The sequence below is a fragment of the Grampus griseus genome (assembly GCF_964374135.1).
Source record: "Grampus griseus genome assembly, chromosome: 9".
NCBI classification, from domain to species: domain Eukaryota; kingdom Metazoa; phylum Chordata; class Mammalia; order Artiodactyla; family Delphinidae; genus Grampus; species Grampus griseus.
Window position 1 is genome coordinate 12,995,122 of NC_139003.1, and position 20,608 is coordinate 13,015,729.

General features: G+C 42.9%; 1 protein-coding gene across 2 annotated transcripts in view; it reads right to left on the minus strand.

Annotated features, from left to right (window-relative positions):
* TMEM178B (transmembrane protein 178B) overlaps positions 1-20,139 on the minus strand; it is a gene marked incomplete at both ends in the record, with an annotated part of 362,181 nt that extends 342,042 nt beyond the window's left edge. Inside the window, 2 exons of one of the 2 annotated variants that reach the window (XM_082661774.1) lie at positions 16,249-16,335; positions 19,758-20,139. In XM_082661774.1, the coding sequence (XP_082517900.1) occupies positions 16,249-16,335; positions 19,758-20,139 (469 nt within the window). The remainder of the gene's footprint in view (positions 1-16,248; positions 16,336-19,757) is intronic. The other variant, XM_082661775.1, reaches the window with a different exon arrangement.
* Between the last annotated feature and the right edge of the window lie 469 nt (positions 20,140-20,608).

A 20,608-nucleotide genomic window follows, 5' to 3' on the forward strand; every position in this document is an offset into this window, starting at 1 on the left:
TCAGAAAGAGAAAGACAAATACCGTATGCTAACACATATATATGGAATTTAAGGGAAAAAATGTCATGAAGAACCTAGGGGTAAGACAGGAATAAAGACACAGACCCACTAGAGAATGGACTTGAGGATATGGGGAGGAGGAAGGGTAAGCTGTGACAAAGCGACAGAGTGGCATGGATATATATACACTACCAAATGTAAAATAGATAGCTAGTGGGAAGCAGCCGCATAGCACAGGGAGATCAGCTCGGTGCTTTGTGACCACCTAGAGGGGTGGGATAGGGAGGGTGGGAGGGAGGGAGACGCAAGAGGGATGAGATATGGGAACATATGTATATGTATAACTGATTCACTTTGTTATAAAGCAGAAACTAACACACCATTGTAAAGCAATTATAATCCAATAAAGATGTAAAAATAAAAAATAAAAAGTAAGGTAGAGAAAGTAGTTCCACAAAATAATAACAACCATAATGCAGTAATGGTTATTATTTATCTAAGCTTATCATGTGCCAGGCTCCATATTAAGCACTTTACATGCATAATTTAATTTGATCCTTGCAACAACTCAATAAAATAGAGACTATTCCAGTTAAAAAAAAAAAAAAGAAGCCAGAGCAAGAACCTGGCTAAGATGCTAATCATGTTGTATAGAATGTAGTTCTGAGTCTCTTCCCTTCTTGATACCACATCTGAGGCTGTCGATGCCCGTGGAGAGATAGGGCTTGATTGCCTAGAGCCACCATCAGCGCTTGCACTTCCTTTCACCCATCTGGTCCCTCTTATGGATGCAATGATGAAAGAGAGGTAGGAGTACGAAACAGGAAAATATACAGGCACACCCCCAATTCAACCCAGCAGTATGAGGCAGCATCCTGGTGTGTAGTGGTTGAAAGAATATGGAAAAAAGCAATAGTCCTTGTATGGTTTCACTATTTACTAGTCAGGCAGCAGATGATAAACTTTTTTTGAGTCTCATGTGCCTCATATGTAAAATGATGGGAATAATTATATCTGCTCTATAGGCCCCACATATTGGTGAGGTGCCTCAGGGTTTATCTGGTGAAAACAAGTCCTGATGAAAGGATATACTTGAGAGAATAAGCAACCTCTGAAAGAGAGAGAAAAAGTAGGTGATAGAAGATTAGGGAGGAGAGCAACCTTTGAATAAACCTATTACTGTGACAGTTGTGAAAGAAAGTGGCAATAACCTAATCAGGAAATATGATAAGCTTAAAAATTTCTAAGAGCTTGAAAAAATAAAATTGGTCACGGCATACACCCTGAAAGATATTTTGTGGAAATTCAGAACCTACTTGCTTCTAGATGGAACCAAATGTACTCCCAGCCACAAGCCAGGAGGGTAAAGAAAAAATCAAAAGTTACATGCAATTTTAGGTGGCAAAGAATGACATTTCTCGCATGGTTTCCAAACTGGGACCTAATTTCCTCCCTATTTCTGAGTAGGAGGCAAAGGTGAAATTATACACCACCTCTCCCCTAACTTGCACCTGTTACTCTTTGTCTCTAGAACTTATACAGTTTTTCTTAGATTTTTGAGTCTTTACAATCTGCAAAGAAGAAATCAAAGAGGCTAATGACATCCACACCTTTTCAAAAAACATGCAGATAAGTGATTGCCTATAAATTCGACTCATAATTTTTTCACGATATCCAGACTCTTTTCTCCCCCAAGAAAGGGAGATTTTGTGACTTTAGTTCCTACACTAATCGTAGAAAATATTTGCTGCTGAGAGGTTACCAGAAATTCTTGGGCTTTGTTTTCCAGAGAAACTTACAGCGTAATACACAAAAAAGACTAATTCCACACCACCATAGGTCTTCACTCATTTAACCAGTGGCTCTGAAATGCAGACACAGTGCGGCATTTTTAGGATGACAAGGCAAGAGTGTGTCTATTCAGCCTGAAAATAAAGCAGCTTTATCTCAAAAATGAATGTCATCAGAGTCAAAGCATCCTAAGATCCTAATTAGAGTGATGGTTTAAATGAAAATACTGCAGAAGTTGTTGGTTAAAAGATCACTGCAGGGCTTCCCTGGTGGTGCAGTGGTTGAGAGTCCGCCTGCCAATGCAGGGGACACGGGTTCGTGCCCCGGTCCGGGAAGATCCCACATGCCACAGAGCGGCTGGGCCCGTGAGCCATGGCCGCTGAGCCTGCGCGTCCGGAGCCTGTGCTCCGCAATGGGAGAGGCCACAACAGTGAGAGGCCCGCGTACCGGGGAAAAAAAGAAAAACTATAATGGAAAGGAATTTTAAAAAGCATGTAGATATACACATACATACATATATATACACACACACACACACACACACACACACACACACACACTCACACATATGGATAACTGAATCACTTTGCTATGCACCTGAAACTAACACAACATTATAAATTAAACTATACTTCAGTTAAAAAGTACTAAATAAATAAATAAATGATAATCTCAGATTTTTACTTACTCACTTAAAACATGTGTTTCTTCCTGGGCTACATGGGCTACATCCCTTTCCTTTCACTCTTTTCTCTGTCTTCCTTTCTGCCTCAACCCTCTCCAGCAATTGCTCCAGCAATTCTTCCTTCTTTTTTCCCTGTACCATCAGTTTTGTCCCTGTCTACTGTGTCATTCCCATCAGCCTACAGTTACACTAATATTTCTCTAATTAAAAAAAAAAGTTCTTAAGTCTCTCTTAATCTAAATTTCTCACTCCAGCTACCACTTCTCTCCTCACTTTTACATGGAAAACCCTTTTAAAAGTTGTCTAAACTCAGTGCCTCCAATTCCTCCCCTCCTCCCATTCACTCTTGAATCTACCACTGGAATCAAAAACTTCCATGTTGTAAAATCCAAAGTTCAAGTCTCAGCCTCATCTTACTCGACCCACAGGCAGCCTTGCACACCGTTGATCACTTCCTCTTCCTCCTTAAACTACTTCCTTTACTTGGCTTCCAGGACACACTGCTAATTTTTCCCTCACTACACTAGCTGTTCTTTCTCGGTCTCTTTTGCTGATTCTTCCTCAACTCCCTGAGGTCTATAAAGCCCGTGTGCCCCAGGATTCAATCCTTAGACCTCCTCTCTTCTCTATTTACATGCACTCTCTAGGTGATCTCATTCCGTCTCATGACTTTAAAAATACGATAAGCTGATGACTCTTAAATTTACATCCCAAGTGAGACTTCTCCCCTGAACCCAGGCCAACATATCCAACTAGATATAGACATTTCCACCTGAGCATTTAAAAGGTATCTCAAATGTTATCATGTCCAAAAGTGTGGATTCCCAAATCGAGATCTTCCTGCAGTCCTGGCCATCATATTTAATGGCAACTCCATGCTACCAGGTCCTCAGGCTAAAAACCTTGATGTCATCTTTGACTTTGCTTTTTCTCACCCACCTGTGTCTGATCCATCAGCCAAAATCCTGATAGTTTTTCATTCAAAATATATCCAGAACCCAATCTCTTCTCCCCCACTCTAGTTCCATCCATTACCTATGTGGGCTAGTCTCCCTGCTTCCATATGTGTCCCACTGCATCTAATTATTAACATAGCAACCTAAGTGATCCTTTTAAACCATGTCTAGTCTAATCATGTCACTCCTCTTCTCAGAACCCTATGATGGCTTCCCATCTCACTCCTTCCTATGGCCTTCAAACCCTGTGGGAGGTGGCTCTCTACTCTGCTGACATCATATCCTACTACAATCCCCCCTTCATTTCTTCCTCCCACCCAGCCATTCTTCCATCCTTGTTATTTCTCCAACATGCTAGCTGTTCTCCCACATCAAGGCCAATGTCCTTGTTACTCCCTCTGTCTGAAATCCTCTTGCCCCAGATCTCCCCATAGCTAGTTTCTGCATGCCCATCAGGTCTTTACTCAAAGTCACCTTCTCGGTGAGGTCCTCCCTGGCCACTCCATCTATAATTCCAACCCTGCCTCCTCACATGTCCTTTCCCTTTCCATGCTTTGTTTTTTCTCCCTAGCACTAAACACTGTCAAATATATTACATATTTTACTTATTAATCTTTTTATTGTCTCACTGGAATATAATCTCCATGTGGGCAGGGGGTTTTGCCTATTTGGTGCACTACTATACCCTAAGCTCCTAGTACAAATCCTGACATAAAAGTATTCACCAAATATGTGTTGAATAAATGAATATATAATTTATTCCTGCATCATGAAGGAGAACCACTGAGTAGAAATTATCACACACAAACCGGAAAATGTCACCATCCTCTCTGACGCCATATTCCTAGGAACTCTCCTGTATATAAGTACACTCAGCTCAGATATAACCTTGACTCCATGTGTCCACAGCCTTCAAGTCAAGAACCTTAGCCAAGGAGCTCTGTGCCATCTTCTGGAAGTTTCCACCACCCTCAAACCCCAGCCATATCACTTTGTGTTAGGGTCACTACTTTTCCCAACTCCTCACTGATGCTGTATACAAGCCCACCCAAGTCTCTTAAAAATCAGTGTTAAAATTATAAGAAGACTTTTTTAAATTAATAGGACAACAAAGTTGCAGAACAACTACAATCAAGGCATGTTTGAGGCCAAGAAAATTAATTCTGTACTTCTCCATCTGGGAAGTCTTCTATTAAAACAAACTGAATTTGTTTGGAACAGAAGATCTCCTCTGGACTTCCCTGGTGGCGCAGTGGTTAAGTATCTGCCTGCCAAGGCAGGGGACATGAGTTCGAGCCCTGGTCTGGGAAGATCCCACATGCCTCGGAGCAACTAAGCCCCTGTGCCACAACTACTGAGCCTGTGCTCTAGAGCCCGCAAGCCACAACTATGAAGCCCACACACCAGAGTCCGTGCTCTGCAACCAGAGAAGCCACTGAAATGAGAAGCCCACGCATCGCAACAAAGAGTAGCCCCCGCTTGCCGCAACTAGAGAAAGCCCGCGCACAGCAACGAAGACCCAACGCCACCAAAACTTAATTAATTTATTATTCTTTTCTTTTTTTTTTTTAAAGAAAATCTCCTGGAGTATATGTTTAGCATGTTAAAGTCTTTATCATAGGACTCATCACCTTGAGAGAGTCCACTTCTCTCTTCTAAATAATAAGGCTCTCAGTACAGGGATATCACTGTTGTTCCTAGATGCACTTCACTACCTGGAGACGATCTATCTTCTGTGAAGAAGCCATTATAGTCTCTGATGCATCTCCCCTTTTAGCAACTTATTGATCTACAAGCACCCAGCCAGCCACCACACCACTACGGATATGTGTAATAAAAGCTGATACAGGCGTGCTGCTGGCACAGGAGCACAAAAGTCCTTTTCTGAAATGTTAACAATTCTGCTGACCCAAAAAGATGAAATGCCACCTTCCAGTTTGAAATAAACCGCTGGGTTCCTACAGGTTTTAAAACAAGCATATATGACAAAGAGACAGTTTTCTAGGGTAAGGGCTACCCTCCATTTTATAAGACCCACATTACTGCATAGATCACTAACAATTTTTATAATTATTTTTTACAATTAACCCAGCTCTTCAAAACACAAGTTTAGTGTTTAGTTGGAAGGCCTACCCAATGGTTACTACTGAATGTACAATCTAAATTTTGGACTATAGCACTTTATGCAACTTAGGCAGAAGGCGCTGGAAATCATTTTTCTAGGTTAAACCCAGCATAGACTTAACTAATATAAATCCAGGAGATACAGTGGTCATAGAAGATGTTTCCTTGATATGAATCATTTATTCAACCTAGTTTAGAGAACCAAGCAATGTAGCTGAGTGTACATTTATCTGCTGAAAACAAAAGAATTACTCTACTAATCCGAATGACAGCCCATGGCTCTGCCCTTAGTAAATCACATGGCTAAAGAAGAGGTCCTTAAAACCTTCCCCATGAGATTATCAGCCTGAACAACAGTCACTGTCATTCCGGAAGAGAATCCACTTCCCAGTGACACCCTGAGAGTGAACTGAACTGGGACTCGGTGGTCTTCATAAGCCAAGGTGTACTGGTCGGTCATGATGTCTTTCTGGCCCCAGACCCTCTGTAGGGGATGGATGTTTCCTGTGAGCAATGTTGCTCACCAGCCACAATGGGGCCAGATGCATCAGAGACCTGGAAATAGATACTGGCCGTGTCTTCCCGGCATCGCTGACCCACCCCAGCTGGAAGTTATGAAAAGCGAACTGAGGTATGAACCAGAAGGGAGGCAGTCACAAAAGCACATCCTCTGTCTTGTGGCCATTATCTGACCAAAATCTCTACTAGAAGAGATTTGAGAAAGCTGCCCTAGATAAACAGTTGAGAGGGGGGCTTCACTGAGACAGCCTGAAGACATGCCTGGTGATAAACACTGCGAAACTTGAGGGAATGGTCACATATGCCTGACCCAGAGGTAAATTTGGCAATTCTAATATCCATGATTGGGACAAGAAATGGAGCTAGGCTTCTCTTTATCCAATACACTACGGGTGGGAGGACCTGCCTAAGGAAAGCATGCTGAGAAGAGAAAGCAGGTACGATCATAATGAAGAGGTCTAGTCCAGGAAAAATGGAACAGTCCCCACTTGAAATTCTCCTCTTGTGAATCAGAGATATGAACACTTGAAGCAAATACAAACCTTAACAAAGAAAATAAATTGAAGTTGATCGTGTGCATTACAGAACAACTCACAGCAGGTTTCCTTTTAACAGTGAGTTTCCCTAGTCCAATGAAATTATGGCTCTTCGCTAAATGAGGTTTCCAGGTCGACTGCATTAACTGAAATAAACCTTCATTCATTCAACAGCTATGTATTAAATACCTATTGTGGCCCATGCATTATGCAAAACACTGCAGATAAAAAATGAATAATAAACAGGTCAAAAATAGTCTTTGAAAGGAGGGAAACATATGGGGAAGCAAAATGTCACTGGTGCTAGGAGGGGAAAGATGTCTAGTGTGTGACAGAGGGCTAAGGGGGAAGAAGGCAATTCTCCCTGGGAGATGGAGGTGACAGAACCCCAGACGAGACTAGCAGGAGGGGCTGAAGGCTGACGCCTAAAGCATGAGAAGGTGTTGGCCAGGCTGGCTTGGGGGTGGCCGTGAGCAGGGACAGGGACCTTCAGGAGAAGGAAGAAGCTTCATAAACAAAGGCACCAAACAGCTTAGCCTGCTTGGGGACCCAGGAGTCCTTCATCTCTCTATCTCTCTATCTCTCTATGGAGAGAAGTAGACAAAAGGATGAGATGGGCAGGCTGGGGGGTGGGGAGGGGAGAATGTTGCCAGACCTGTGAAGCCTTATGTGCCAAGGTGAATGAAGATTATGGACCTTATTGTGACAGACAGGCTGCGAGGAGCCACTGAAGGGTTTTGAGCAAAGAGATAACATGATTAGATTTACATTTTTTAAAAAATCACTCTATATAGAAAAGCATTTACGGGAGATGAGATTAGAGTACAGGGAAACCAAATAGAGAATGCTACAAGAATACAGGTGAGGAGGACCTCACCTCAGCAGCGATACCCGAATAGCATGGGGAGATGAATGTATCAGCAGGAAAAGTGGCTTGTTCACTGCTTGGATGAGGAGGGCAAGAATGAAGAGATCCCTAAGGATGACTCTCAAGTTTCCGGTTTGGGCAAGGAGAGAGGAAGTGATATCATTCCCCCAGATGAAGGAAAATGAAAGAGGAATGACTCTGGGGGAAAAAGAGAAAATAGGTTCTTCTGGACACATGGAACCTCCACGTGGAGATATCCAACAGGCGAGATGTTTGGGTGGAAGGTCTGAGTGAGAGATTCCCAGTGCAACAGGTTGTGAACATCAAGGGCTGAAATTGGCCCGGGGCATGAGTGAGATGGCTCAAGGAGAGGGCAAAGGGTGAGAAGAAAAAGTGGTACCCTGGAGAACACTCACACGGGCTGAGAAAGAAGAGCCAATGACTGAGAGGGGGTAAGAACCAAGACAGAAGCAGACCAAGAGAGAACGGTGTCCTCAAAGCCAGGGGAGGTGAAGTTTTCACAGGGAAGGAGTAGTCCCAGCTTGGGGGTCGGGGAGGAAACCCATTGGCAGAGGCCTCAAAGTGCACTGAAGGTGAAGGTGAAGAAGACAAGAGACCCAGGCAAGGAGGAGAGGCCACACCTGAAAAGAAAAAGGGCCAAGCAAGATGATCTTCTGTTTCGCTTGTGTTAACCCATGCCGGGAGGAGGGAGAGAGAGGGAGAGGCTGGAAACACAGAGGCCAGCCCTTCCCAAAGTCGTTCATTTAAGGGTGGGCGGGAAGAGCATCCCAGCGGAGCACAATGAATAAAGCAGCTTATCCACCTGGGACCTGGCGATGCAGGCCTGCCCAGAGCTACATGTGGGCATCTCTTTAGCCCTGTGGTTACTAAAACGTGATCGTTATTCAGCTTCAACACCCCTGAAACCCCCTAGGACTTTCGTGATCCCTAGTAACCTCAGGCCTAGCTTTGGTGTTTTAAAAGCATTATCAGGTGAAAATGGAACCCTTGCTGTAATTCCGACGGGACTTTCCTGTTCCAGCTGGAACTTGTATGGCATGGGAACATACCATTACCATAACAGACGGGCTCCTGGCTGAAGTCATCCCCACAATTTTAAGACTACAATTCTGATTCCTTCTTAGCAGTCCTTAGCTTTTCCTTTCCTAGTTTATGCTGAGTTCCTCCCTTAGGGCTCACACGCCTTTCCAGGTGTTCGTGCTCAGTCTCTGGTTTGTCCCGCTCTCTCTGCCTCCATGCCTTAGCTATTAACGTTCAATGTCTGATCAAGTTCATTGGAGGGGTCACTTTGTTTTAACTTTCTGGCCCTTAGAACTCTTGGTTTTTCTCCACAAGCTGCAGGAAATCTACAAAGCAGGGAGTGACATGTACACTAGTCTCTATCTCACAAATAAGTCATTTTAAAGCCCTGATTTCCTCTTCTTACATTACATCAGAAGGGAGTAAAACATGATTTTATCCTTTCTAAACCCTTCCCCGGGAGCTACTTTCGGTGAAAATTGTTGGTTAAAGGTTACCTGATTCTCCTCTTTGCTACTGCTACTTACAAAAGTCAGTCACAGATTGCCTCAAAGCAAAGTTTTCCAAGAATTTTCTTTAAAGGACCTTCCTCCTGAACACTGAATAGTACAGTCTGAATAAAACGTTAACTTTTTTTTTGTCAGAACGGCAACAACTTTCCAAATAGCTTCAGTGTGCATGAATGTGTGTGCCCCAGTTCCTTCAGATCTTTTCTGCTTTTCAAGAAATAAAATATCACAGATGAAAGCACCGCCCCAATTCCATTTCTTTTCTTGCCCTGAGAAAGATAAACACCATCCTTCATTTTGTGTTTATCAGTCACATGCATATTTTTATAAACACAAGGCAAATAAACAATATCTAATGTTATCTGATCTGTTTTTGAGCTTCATATAAAGAGCACCATACTCTTCATTTCAATCTGCACCCTGCTCTTTTCACTCAAATTTTATGTTTATCCATTTGGAAATATGTACATCTAGTATATTTATTTTAAATACACAGTGGTAGTTTCCACTGTATGAACATACCATGCCTATTACCCGTTCTCCTATTAATGAATGCAAGTTTTTCCTTTTTGTTTACTTATTTATTTTATTATTATAAGACAGTGATGCCATGGAGTGTCTTGGATGTGTTCCATGGACTCATGAGTATACAGCCAGGGGTAGAAGCGCCAGGCGACAAGGCACGTGTGTCTTCAGACTCACAGGATAGTATCCGATGCTGTATTAGTTAGCATACAGCAGCGTATGAGCCCAGAGCTTCTTCAAGGCAAAAATCACCCTATCCCATCCAGGTGTGCAAAATACTCCAGAGCCTTGGGGAATAAGAGTTGTGTCTGCCTAAATAGAATTGCTCTTATAAAGATGAAAAGAAATTGAGGGCAAAACTGAATGAGAGATTGCTCTAGAGCAAATAAAGTGTCCAACAGAGTGAGCTTCAGGATATAGAACAGCAGGGCATTTTCAAACGTAGGAAATGATATAAATTTATGAAGATGACCTAATATAAAGTAAATTGCCTTTTCTTGGCAAACTACTTGGACACCAAAAAAAAAAAAATCAATTGAAATAATTCAGATACTGCACTCTCCCATAAAAGCAGCAAATCTGTCAAACTTCTCTGAATGCCCACAGCAGCCTCCACTTAAAATAAACATCACCTGTAGAAGCTTCCTAGTGACTCCTGGAATGGGCCTCTAACTATCATCTCTGTGTGTACGAATTTACAAAAAAAATAAACTTTTTTCATCCTTAAATCCCCTGTTCATTGCCTGACCTATATTTATACTTGCTGGTATTTTTAAATATTGCTGAACAGAATATCTCTGATGTGATTTCTTAAAATCTGGTAGCAACAGCTGCCTCTTCGGAGAGGCACTGGGAGTCTGGGGGACAAAGGTGGGCGGAAGGCAGACGGGACAAGTTATTACTTTGTCATTATTAATTAATCATTTTTAAATGAGGCTAAGACTTCACCTTATCAACCCACAGTCAACCTCTCTAAGTACATGTTAGGACTAGATGTCCCCTTTTCTGCAAAGCTTCCTCTAACTCCTCCAAAACTCAAGAATCACTCAAGCCCCCAACACATAAATCTCTCAAAGAACCAAACTTGGATCTCCAAAATAAACAAACAGCTCATGCAGCTCTATGTCAAAAACACAAACAAGCCAATCAAAAAATGGGCAGAAGATCTAAATATACAGTTCTCCAAAGAAGACATACAGATGGCCAAAAAGCACATGAAAAGATGCTCAACACCACTAATTATCAGAGAAATTCAAATCAAAACTACAGTGAGGTATCACCTCACGCTGGTCAGAATGGCCATCATCAAAAAGTCTACAGACAATAAATGCTGGAGAGGGTGTGGAGAAAAGGGAACCCTCCTACATTCCAACAGGTGGTAATGTAAATTGGTACAGCCACTATCGAGAACAGTATGGAGGTCCCTTAAAAAACTAAAAATAGAACTACCATATGACCCAGCAATCCCACTACTGGGCACATACCCTGAGAAAACCATAGTTCAAAAAGAGTCATGTGCCACAATGTTCACTGCAGCACTATTTACGATTGCCAAGACATGGAAGCAACCTAAATGTCCATCAACAGAGGAAAGGATAAAGAAGATGTGGTACATATATACAACGGACTATTACTCAGCCATAAAAAGGAATGAAACTGGGTCATTTGTAGAGACGTGGATGGACTTAGAGATTATCATACTAAATGAAGTAAGTCAGACAGAGAAAGACAAATATCACAGGGCATCACTCATATGTGTAATCTAATTTTTAAAAAAAAAGATACAGATGAACTTATTTACAAAACAGAAGCAGACTTATCAATATCGAAAACAAACTTCTGGTTACCAAAGGGGAGACGCAGTGGGGGAGGGATAAATCAGGAGCTTGAGATGAACTCATGCACACTACTATTGCATAGGATAGATGACCAATGGGGATGTATTGTATAGCACAGGGAACTCTACTCAATATTCTGTGATAACCTATAAAAGAAAAGAATCTAAACAAGAATGAGAATATGTTTATGTATAACTGAATCACTTTGCTGTACACCTGAAACTAACACAACGTTTTAAATCAACTGTACTCCAATCAAATTAAAATATTAAAAAAAAAAACTTGGGGTTTGTATTTGTTTCTCTTCTTGTATACTACCTTTTTTTGTCTCTCTGAGGACAGGAGCTATGTATTTCACTCAGGATCCTCTGCCCCAAGTAATGTGCCTGAAATAGTTGGTACTCAATAGACATCTTTAGAATAAACACAGTGAAGTGTTCTTTACCATACAATGGTTTTAAAATGACCCGAGAAATGTATTCATTACTTTTACTTGTTTTACATACTGGTGCTCTTGAAAAGTTTTGTTTAGGAAAAAGATACAATCCTTGAAGGTGTTTCAGGGTAAGCCCTATGAGAACAGGGATTATGTCTGTTTTATTAACTTCTGTGTCCCAAACATATCTGAGCTAGTGCCTGGCACACAGTAGGTGCTAAAAAAATGTGTTGAATAAATGAAGATCCTCAGTTTTGAAGCATTCTACATACCAGGAATCCAGTTCCTCTCTCTATTAAGTTTTTTAATTCTTTTAATTCACTTATTTATTTATTTTAATTGTGTTAAAACATACATAATATAAACTTTATCATTTTAAGCATTTTTAAGAGTATGGCTCCGTGGCATTAAGTATATCCACACTGTTGTGCTACCAACACCACCTTCCTCCATTAACTTTTCAGATTTTTAACCCCAATCTGCAACATGGCATTTCAAATCATTAGAAAGAGAAATAGTTCATTCTTATTACAAGGTCCTACATTAGTATGAAATTAGCTGCTTTGTTTTCCACCTCTTCCTTTTACAAACTAGCAGCCCGCCATGATCCCTTCAGAAGCATCTGTCTCTGTCTCTCGATTTGCTCTCTTTCTCTCCCTTTCCTCTCCCTGATTTCCCATCCCTCTCTTTCACCTTCTCTCAGCCATTCACCCTTTATTTACTCTCTATCACATAAACTTAACTTTCTCATCAAACGTGAAAGGGTTTGATGTGTTTACAATCCAAACCCACTCTTTTTTTTTTGGTGGTACGCGGGCCTCTCACTGCTGTGGCCTCTCCCTTTGCGGAGCACAGGCTCCGGACGCGCAGGCTCAGCAGCCATGGCTCACAGGCCCAGCCGCTCTGCAGCACGTGGGATCTTCCTGGACCGGGGCACGAACCCATGTCCCCTGCATCGGCAGGCGGACTCTCAACCACTGCGCCACCAGGGAAGCCCCCAAACCCACTCTTTTACACATGAGGAAACAAAGTCCTTTAAAAGAATGTATGCATTCTCTCAAAAACAGCAGACATCCAATCAAGATGTTAGAATAAACGTTCTGTCCACTCATCTATCAAGTCACGCACTCCCTTCTCTCTCTGTGTATTTTTTGGGGTAAGTAGTTATAAAAGTATGTGCATCTGAATGAACATTTGTGACTCTACTGTCTAATGTCTAGATGCATACCTGCGTGTGTGCGTGTGTGTGTGTGAAGGGTCAAACTAACCCAGAGTGTGTTTAGGATTCTGCCTGAAGGCCTAAGATCACCTACAAATAGCAAAGAAGGAGAAAATATATATATTTTTTTTAGGAGAAAATATTTTTAACTGACAATCCAAAGTGGAATGTACAGAATCGATCCTCTAATTGACCCTTACCTACCCTACAGTAAAGGAATAAATAAACTCACCTTCTGCAACAGAAACAAGACCCTTGACTTTGTTGGTTCAATAAGATGAGCTCACCCTTGAGTTCCCTGACCAGCTGATTCCTGATCCAGTTGATACAGACGTGACCTCCTGCAGAAGAGCCTGATCCACCCAACACGTGACAATGAACTTGGGAAACAGTGAGCTGGAGCGTAAGCTCCCTCAGGACAAGAACCACACGATGACTCTTTGTTCTCCTCCAACACACATATAACACATACGCACGGGGATGCACACCTTATACAGAGACCGTGGGTTTTGTGTGTGTCTGCCTGTGAGCAGGTAAAGTCTCTGGATATTATGAAACCAAAACTAATAGAACTATTTAATTTTTGGCTTACTTGTCCACCTTCCCCTTTCTGCTTCCCAAGGGCAAAGACACTTCATAGCATTCACTACTGCACATTATATTATATATTGATTAGTTCATTCGATATTATTTTTATTCCATCTGTATTTATTTATTGTTTGTCTCTCCCCCCATGGAATGTAAGCTTCTCCACAATACCCAGCCTCCAGGCCATCAATAAATATTTGTGGAATGAATGTGTACGTCCTTCATGTCTATAACCTCAGCACCTACCACAGTGAACAAAACAAACACTCAAAAAACAAAAATACTCAAAATCACAGAACAAAAGGTGGACAAGCTTCTGTCCGGGGGTCTCAAGGCAAAGTGAGATGCTTTGCTTTGAAATGACCTTCCTCTCAGTGCTAAGCTGGAGTCCTCCAGCAGGTCTCACCTTTGTGGATTCTAAAATTACTTCCTATTTTGTTATATCTTTGAAATAGCAAGTTTATTTCTTATTGAAGTTGATTTACAAAGTTATAGTTGATTTACAAAGTTGTGTTAGTTTCAGGTGTACAGCAAAGGGACCCTATTTCTTTTTTAGTTTGGGGAATCAGTATACCAGCTTCATCTCCCCCCACCCCTGCCCTGACACACTCTATGGTGACAGTAGAGTGGGGTGCGTGAGTCTCCAAACCAGGAGCCAGAATTCAAATCCTGACAACTTCATTTCCTTATCATGAGCTGTGGCAAGTTAATGAAGCTTTGTGTGTCTCAGTTTCCTCAACTGTAGAATAGAGATAAATAATAATACTACCCACTTCAGAGCAGTATTATGAAGAATAAGTTAGGTAATATATGTAAAGCTTTTAGCAGAGTACCTGGCACCAAGTCTGATTACTATTAATCTTCCCACCCAGTCAACTTTGCAAGTTACTTTAATGGAGTCAGGAGAGGGAAAGGAGAGAAGAGAATTCTGTGAGTCAAACATGGAAAATTAGCGGCTTCGCTGGTGGCACGATGGTTAAGAATCCGCCTGCCAATGCAGCGGACACGGGTTCCAGCCCTGGTCCGGGAAGATCCAACATGCCACGGAGCAACTAGGCCCGTGCGCCACAACTACTGAAGCCCGCACGCCTGGAGCCCGTGAGCCACAGCTACTGAGCCCGCGCGCCACGACGGGTGAGGCCACCGTATTGAGAGGCCTGCGCACCGCAGCGAGGAGTGGCCCCCGCTCGCCACAACTAGAGAAAAGCCCGCGCACATCAATGAAGACCCAACGCGGCCAAAAATAAATTAATTAATTAATTAGTTAATTAAATTTATTTAAAAAGAAAAACATGGAAAATTAATAAAACATAGATTTAGCACAACTGACCATGAACTAAAACCTTCTGTGAAACATTCAAGTAGCAAAGTTTCTTCAGGTGTAGAATAATACTCTTAAATTTAAGCCCAAGTTACCATGTTCAATTATCCCTCATCTGAAATAAAGTATGCGCTTGCTCTTAGAGGCTATAGGCTCCATGTCGCCCTGTCCCATAGAACTTTCTGTGGTGATGGAAACATTCTCTAATCTGCACTGTCTGAAATGATGGCTACTAGATACATACAGCTACTGAGCATCTGTAATGTGACCAATGTGACTAAAGAAGTGATTTTTTTTTTTTTTTTTTTTTTTTTTTTTTTTTGCGGTACACGGGCCTCTCACTGTTGTGGCTTCTCCCATTGCGGAGCACAGGCTCCGGACGCGCAGGCTCAGCGGTCATGGCTCACGGGCCCAGTCGCTCTGCGGCATGTGGGATCTTCCCGGGCCGGGGCACGAACCCGTGTCCCCTGCATCGGCAGGTGGACTCTCAACCACTGCACCACCAGGGAAGCCCAGAGGTGATTTTTAAATTTTATTTAATTTTGGTTATTTTAAGTTAAGTAGCCGCGTGTGGCTAGCAGCCATCCTATGGGCCGCACTGCTACAGGGGATCTGAGCTCACAAGCTCCTCGACTTGGCCCTCGCCTGCTCTCCAGCTGTTGGTCTGCTCCTCTCCCTCGCCCCAGAAATCAACACTCACAAGGCCAAACTGCTGGTTCACACCTCCATGGCTGTGCATATGCTGGCCTCTTTGCCTGAAATGCCCTTCTTCCCCATCCACCTCCAAACTTCATGAAAATCTTGTTCAAATTTCATTTCCTCAGGGCAACTCTCCCTAACTCCTTCCCGCCTGACCTCATCCCACTGCCGACACAGTCCAGCATCACCTCCTCTGTTTCTCTGCATCTGTTTCTGTTGCTCTCAGTGTTTTGTACTTGTCACTTATTCTATGTGACACTAACAGACTATGGGAATTCTAAGGACCAGGTCTTATTCTCTCTTCTTTCTAGTGATATGTGCCCATCCCATAATACCTGTGCAGTAAATATTTGCTGAGTAACATTATTAATTTGTGAATACGTGCAATGTTCCATTAAAATATACTTCAGAACATTGACCATCACTCCATGATTATGAAAACCATTTAGGTCAAATTCTATTATAAGGCTTATTTTCAAATAATAAAAAAGTTCTTAGAGTCTCAGTTGAAGGTCTGCTGATTTCAAGCCATATCAATATAAGATTTCAGTACTAACCAAAGAATATACATGTTCCCGGGAACAAAATCCTACCTGTAGCTGGTCCTCCTAAGGGTCTGGAAGTCTCTTGGATTTCAGAAGCTGATCCCGCCATTGATCTGTCCCCAGTGCAGTGACTTACTAGGGAGACACAGATGAGGTTGAAAAGCAGGAAGACAAGAGGACATGAGTATGGACACAGATGGGAATTCAAGAGTGACTGATCCTTGCTGCACCCTCTACCCAAATCCTACCCTCGAGAAGGAAATAATTAAAATCTTATCTAATGTGAAAAATAATGATTGTGCGTGATATGTGTTTTTTCAATGACACGTGTTATCCAAAACTACGGTGTTACCTCTATTCCTTAGCAAAGCTTTTGCTCAAGAAATCCTCCTTGTTAAATTATGTAGCCTCTGTTGCAATATTAACCTGCCCTGAGAGCTACACTGGTTCATTTCCTATCACAGTTTTCCGACTAATCCTTTATTTGGATTCCCATACAGTGTTCCTACAATTAGAATAAGCTCTTGATGGATAAGTTTCTGTGAACCTAATTTGTATATTTCCCAAGTACCAAGCAGATGTATTTTACAAATGATTATCTTTCCTGCCCTCCAGGAACTTATTGTTCAGTAAGACAAACAAATAAATACGCAGTGATCAGAAATGCCTTTTTGTGGGTACAGTCATGTCAGCAGGGCAAGAAACGGATTCCAAAAAGAACATGAATCCCAAGGACTTTATCTTCAAATCAGATATGGATTTGTTTTGTTTTCTTATTAATTATGTGGTTTTATTGTAAAATGCAAAAACAGCACTTTCTAATGTAATGAACATTGATTTAACAAATGACTGAGTTCTTTAGGGCTATATGATCATTTAGATAAATCTCTAATTTTCCCATAATATTGACAGATTTTAAGCAGTCTTTTCTCTGATTTCCCTTTCCCCCTGCCCAACACATATCTCCAGAATTTTAATCGAAGATGTTTCCAAAAAAGACAAAGGCGTAAGATAGCTTTTGAGGCTGCTAATGAATACCATGAGAGAAATATCTTTCCCTAAGGTGTCCTAAAAGTAAATATAGGGATATCAATTTATTTTTTAACTTCCTTCTAAAATCTGTACTTCTAGGAGGAACATTAAGTCTAGAGGTTACATTCTATGTGCCATTGGAATTGCTTGTGAATTCTCCTAATATAAGATGCACTTATTTCCAAAATGTGTCCATCACTACTTAGAAAAAGCAGATCTGGCTTTGAAAGATTATGTTTTGAGATTAAAAATGAAGATAGTGCCCTTAAGTCTCTCAAGATTTGTAAGGCTGGCATACCATCTATCTCAATAATAACTAACAAGAATGTCAAATGGACAGAAACAGCCATGGTAAGCAAGGGCTTGCAGTTGACAGTGACTGCTTTATTTTGGGTGATGGGGAACAGCGTTTGCATTAGTTCAAGAGAAATACAGTGCCCTCCCAACTCTAGGTATCAGTGTATTCAATCCCCCTGCTGGTCCATTTTCTGTTGCTTCAATTAAAAATCAGTCGATACAAAGTCAAAATGTTGTACATCCTTCCCCTACCCCTTTCCCTGTCACTGTGTTTCCAGCTTCACCGGAAGAACATGTCACTATGGTAACCAATCCCTCTGGTGCACAGACCAAGTCAACCTTTCTAGTCGGATCGCCAAGCAGAGCAACATGGAATCAAAGCTCTCAATGGAACCACCAGAAGCCACGAATTCCATCCCCCTTTTTCTAAGTGGGGTTAACCAGTACCAGACAGAAGGATACCAGTCTTGTTCCAGGAGATGTTCAAGAAAGGAAATTCAAGAATGCCCTTCAGCAAGTCCTACCAGTGTTTGTCAGTCATTATTAACATGAATTCTTCCTCACATGTCAGCTAACTTCCTACCACTGCAATTTTAATAAAAGCAGAAAATGACGGATAAAACAACATTTTCTGAATCTGAGAATTTGAAAACTGCTACGAAGTCACCCATTGTCAAAAACTCTTCCGCTTCCTCTTGTTTTCCCACTTCTAAATCCAAACCCAAGTTGTTCTCTTCTGCAATTCTCCAATATCCTGTACAGCTTGACAAAGTTGTAGAGGTCCAAGCGGGACACCCTGCTCTAATAAGAGTCTAATCATGAAGCAGATGTGATATTTGTAATAGTAATACATTCTTAACTAAATCAGCTAAAATCCCTCGTCATTCTACAGAAGCTGTAAAACAAACATTAAGATGGATTCTCTTTCTGGACCTACCCCACCTAAATCTAAATCCATATCCACTGTTTGCCTTTCTTAAACAACTGACTTTTTTTTCAAATTAACAATTTTTTTCTGATCCATGTCAACAGTTTTATAAATCAAAGAATATCAGTTCTCACATATAAGATTTTAAAACAGGAGAAACCTTGCATTATAATTACTGAGACATTAAGAAACTGCTTGGTATCTTGGCCACAGAGACTTTGCAGATAACAGCATTGTTTTCACTTTGGTATCACCACTTAATAGATGAAGAAAATTAAGGGAGGTGCGGGGAACAAGACATATAGAATTGCACCACATCTTCCAGGGTGCAGCTACCATCAATGCATATTCCCTTCTTCAGAGCAATATTAGTATACATTGAAACAACATCTCAGTAGGTTAACGGAACAGGATAGTCCCCAAAGTATAAATCATGCAAGATTTACAAACTGCATCAGATGAAGAGACTTTTAAAAATTTATGTGATCATATTAAAGTATCAAATAAATTTTTATCATTAGCAAATGCAGTTTGTTTTCTGTTTTGGTATACTTTGGGTATTTTTTATACAAATCTTCTGAAAATACTATTTTTTTGTCTTAAGTACCCACTTTGGTGCTGCTGGAAGATCTACTTTTTGTGTGCTTATTAGATCTTGTTCATATTCAATGTGCATAAGACACTTTTGTCAACCACTTTCTCAAAATGAGAAATCAAGAATTGTGGCATGATGCTACAGGTCAACGGGCTTTTGGGGTGAAACAGGGCAGGGGCTGTGATTTATTAATGTTTATATGACCAATGCCTGCAGTATGCCCGGTATAGCATAGCACTTAAACGCTTCCGGCATGAATAAGGCCGCCTCTGTGAGATGTTTTCCCAAATTTCCCTTGATGAATCAGTTCAACAACATCTAAAACAAAGATTAAAACTAGGAGACAAATCACCGACAAATCACTCTTAAAGGGCTTCCTCTACTAAAAGCAGAACATTATAGACTCCCTTGCTTTTCAGAGACTACTGAAGCCATTTCCCTGTGTAAAAACCCTGGACCGTGAGATTCTACTGGAATCCCATCAGACAAAACGCAAGGCAAGAGGCCGGGTAGGGAGAGGTAAGCCTCCATTACCAGCTACTCGGTGGCAAGATCTGGCCACTGCAAGCCTCAGCCGAGCCTGGATAACCTGACCTCCTGGAACCAGGAGGCCTGCGAGACTGCGGCCGCTCAAGGGAGGAGAGGGCGGCCCGGCCCAGAGGCGCCGGTCTCTCCGCAGCGCCACGCGTCGCGGCGAGCGCTTACCTTTCCGAATCAGGGCCGCGATCTCCGCGTCGAAGCCCTGTCGGTGGCACTTCCTCCAGAGGCCAGTGTTGGTGGAGTTGTACTGCCGGCTGCACTCGTCGGCGGGGCTCATGGCGAAGAGCTGCCGGCGATTCCGGGCCCGGAGGAGTGTGCCCTCCCAGCGGTCCAGGCGCGAGCGGCTGGCCCGGAGTGGCAAGTTGTTGTTATTGTTGTAAATGAAGCCAGGGTCGACCCGGCGCGTGTTGAAGGCCTTGCACCTGTCCCTGTGCTTCCTGGCGTCCGTCTCGTACCAGTGGTCTGAGCAGACGGCCACGGCCAGCATGCCCAGGGCGCAGAGCGCTAGCGACAGGCCCGTGTAGAGCAGGAACCTTCCGGCAGCCATGCCTCCGCTTCGCGGCTACACCGTGGGCATGACCCGCCGCAGCCTCGCCTTCCCTCCGCGCGCCCGGAACACAGCTGCGGGCGGGCGGGCTGCCGAGCCAAGGAGGGGGAGGGGGCGGGAGAGGGGGTCGCGCAGCGGCGCCCCCTCGGCCCCCGGCTGCCGGTGCGCAGCCCAGGGACTGCGGGAACGCGGGCGGGCAGCCTAAAAAGTTCTCATCCGGAGAGGCTCCGGCAAGCCTCTGCGCATCCTGCGGAGCAGGTGCAGCCTCAGGCGGCGGCGAGCCAGACACGGCCGCCTCCCGCCCCCTCCCGGCTCGGCAGGAAGCGACTGCTCCGAACCCGCCGCGGCCGCACTCAGCCGGGCTTCGGGCGACGCTGCCCTCGGGCCGGAAACCAAACACCGAGTGCCCTCGGCTGCGGCGGGGCTCCTTGGGCTTTCTTTGTGTAGGGGGGCGATGGGACCCACTCGC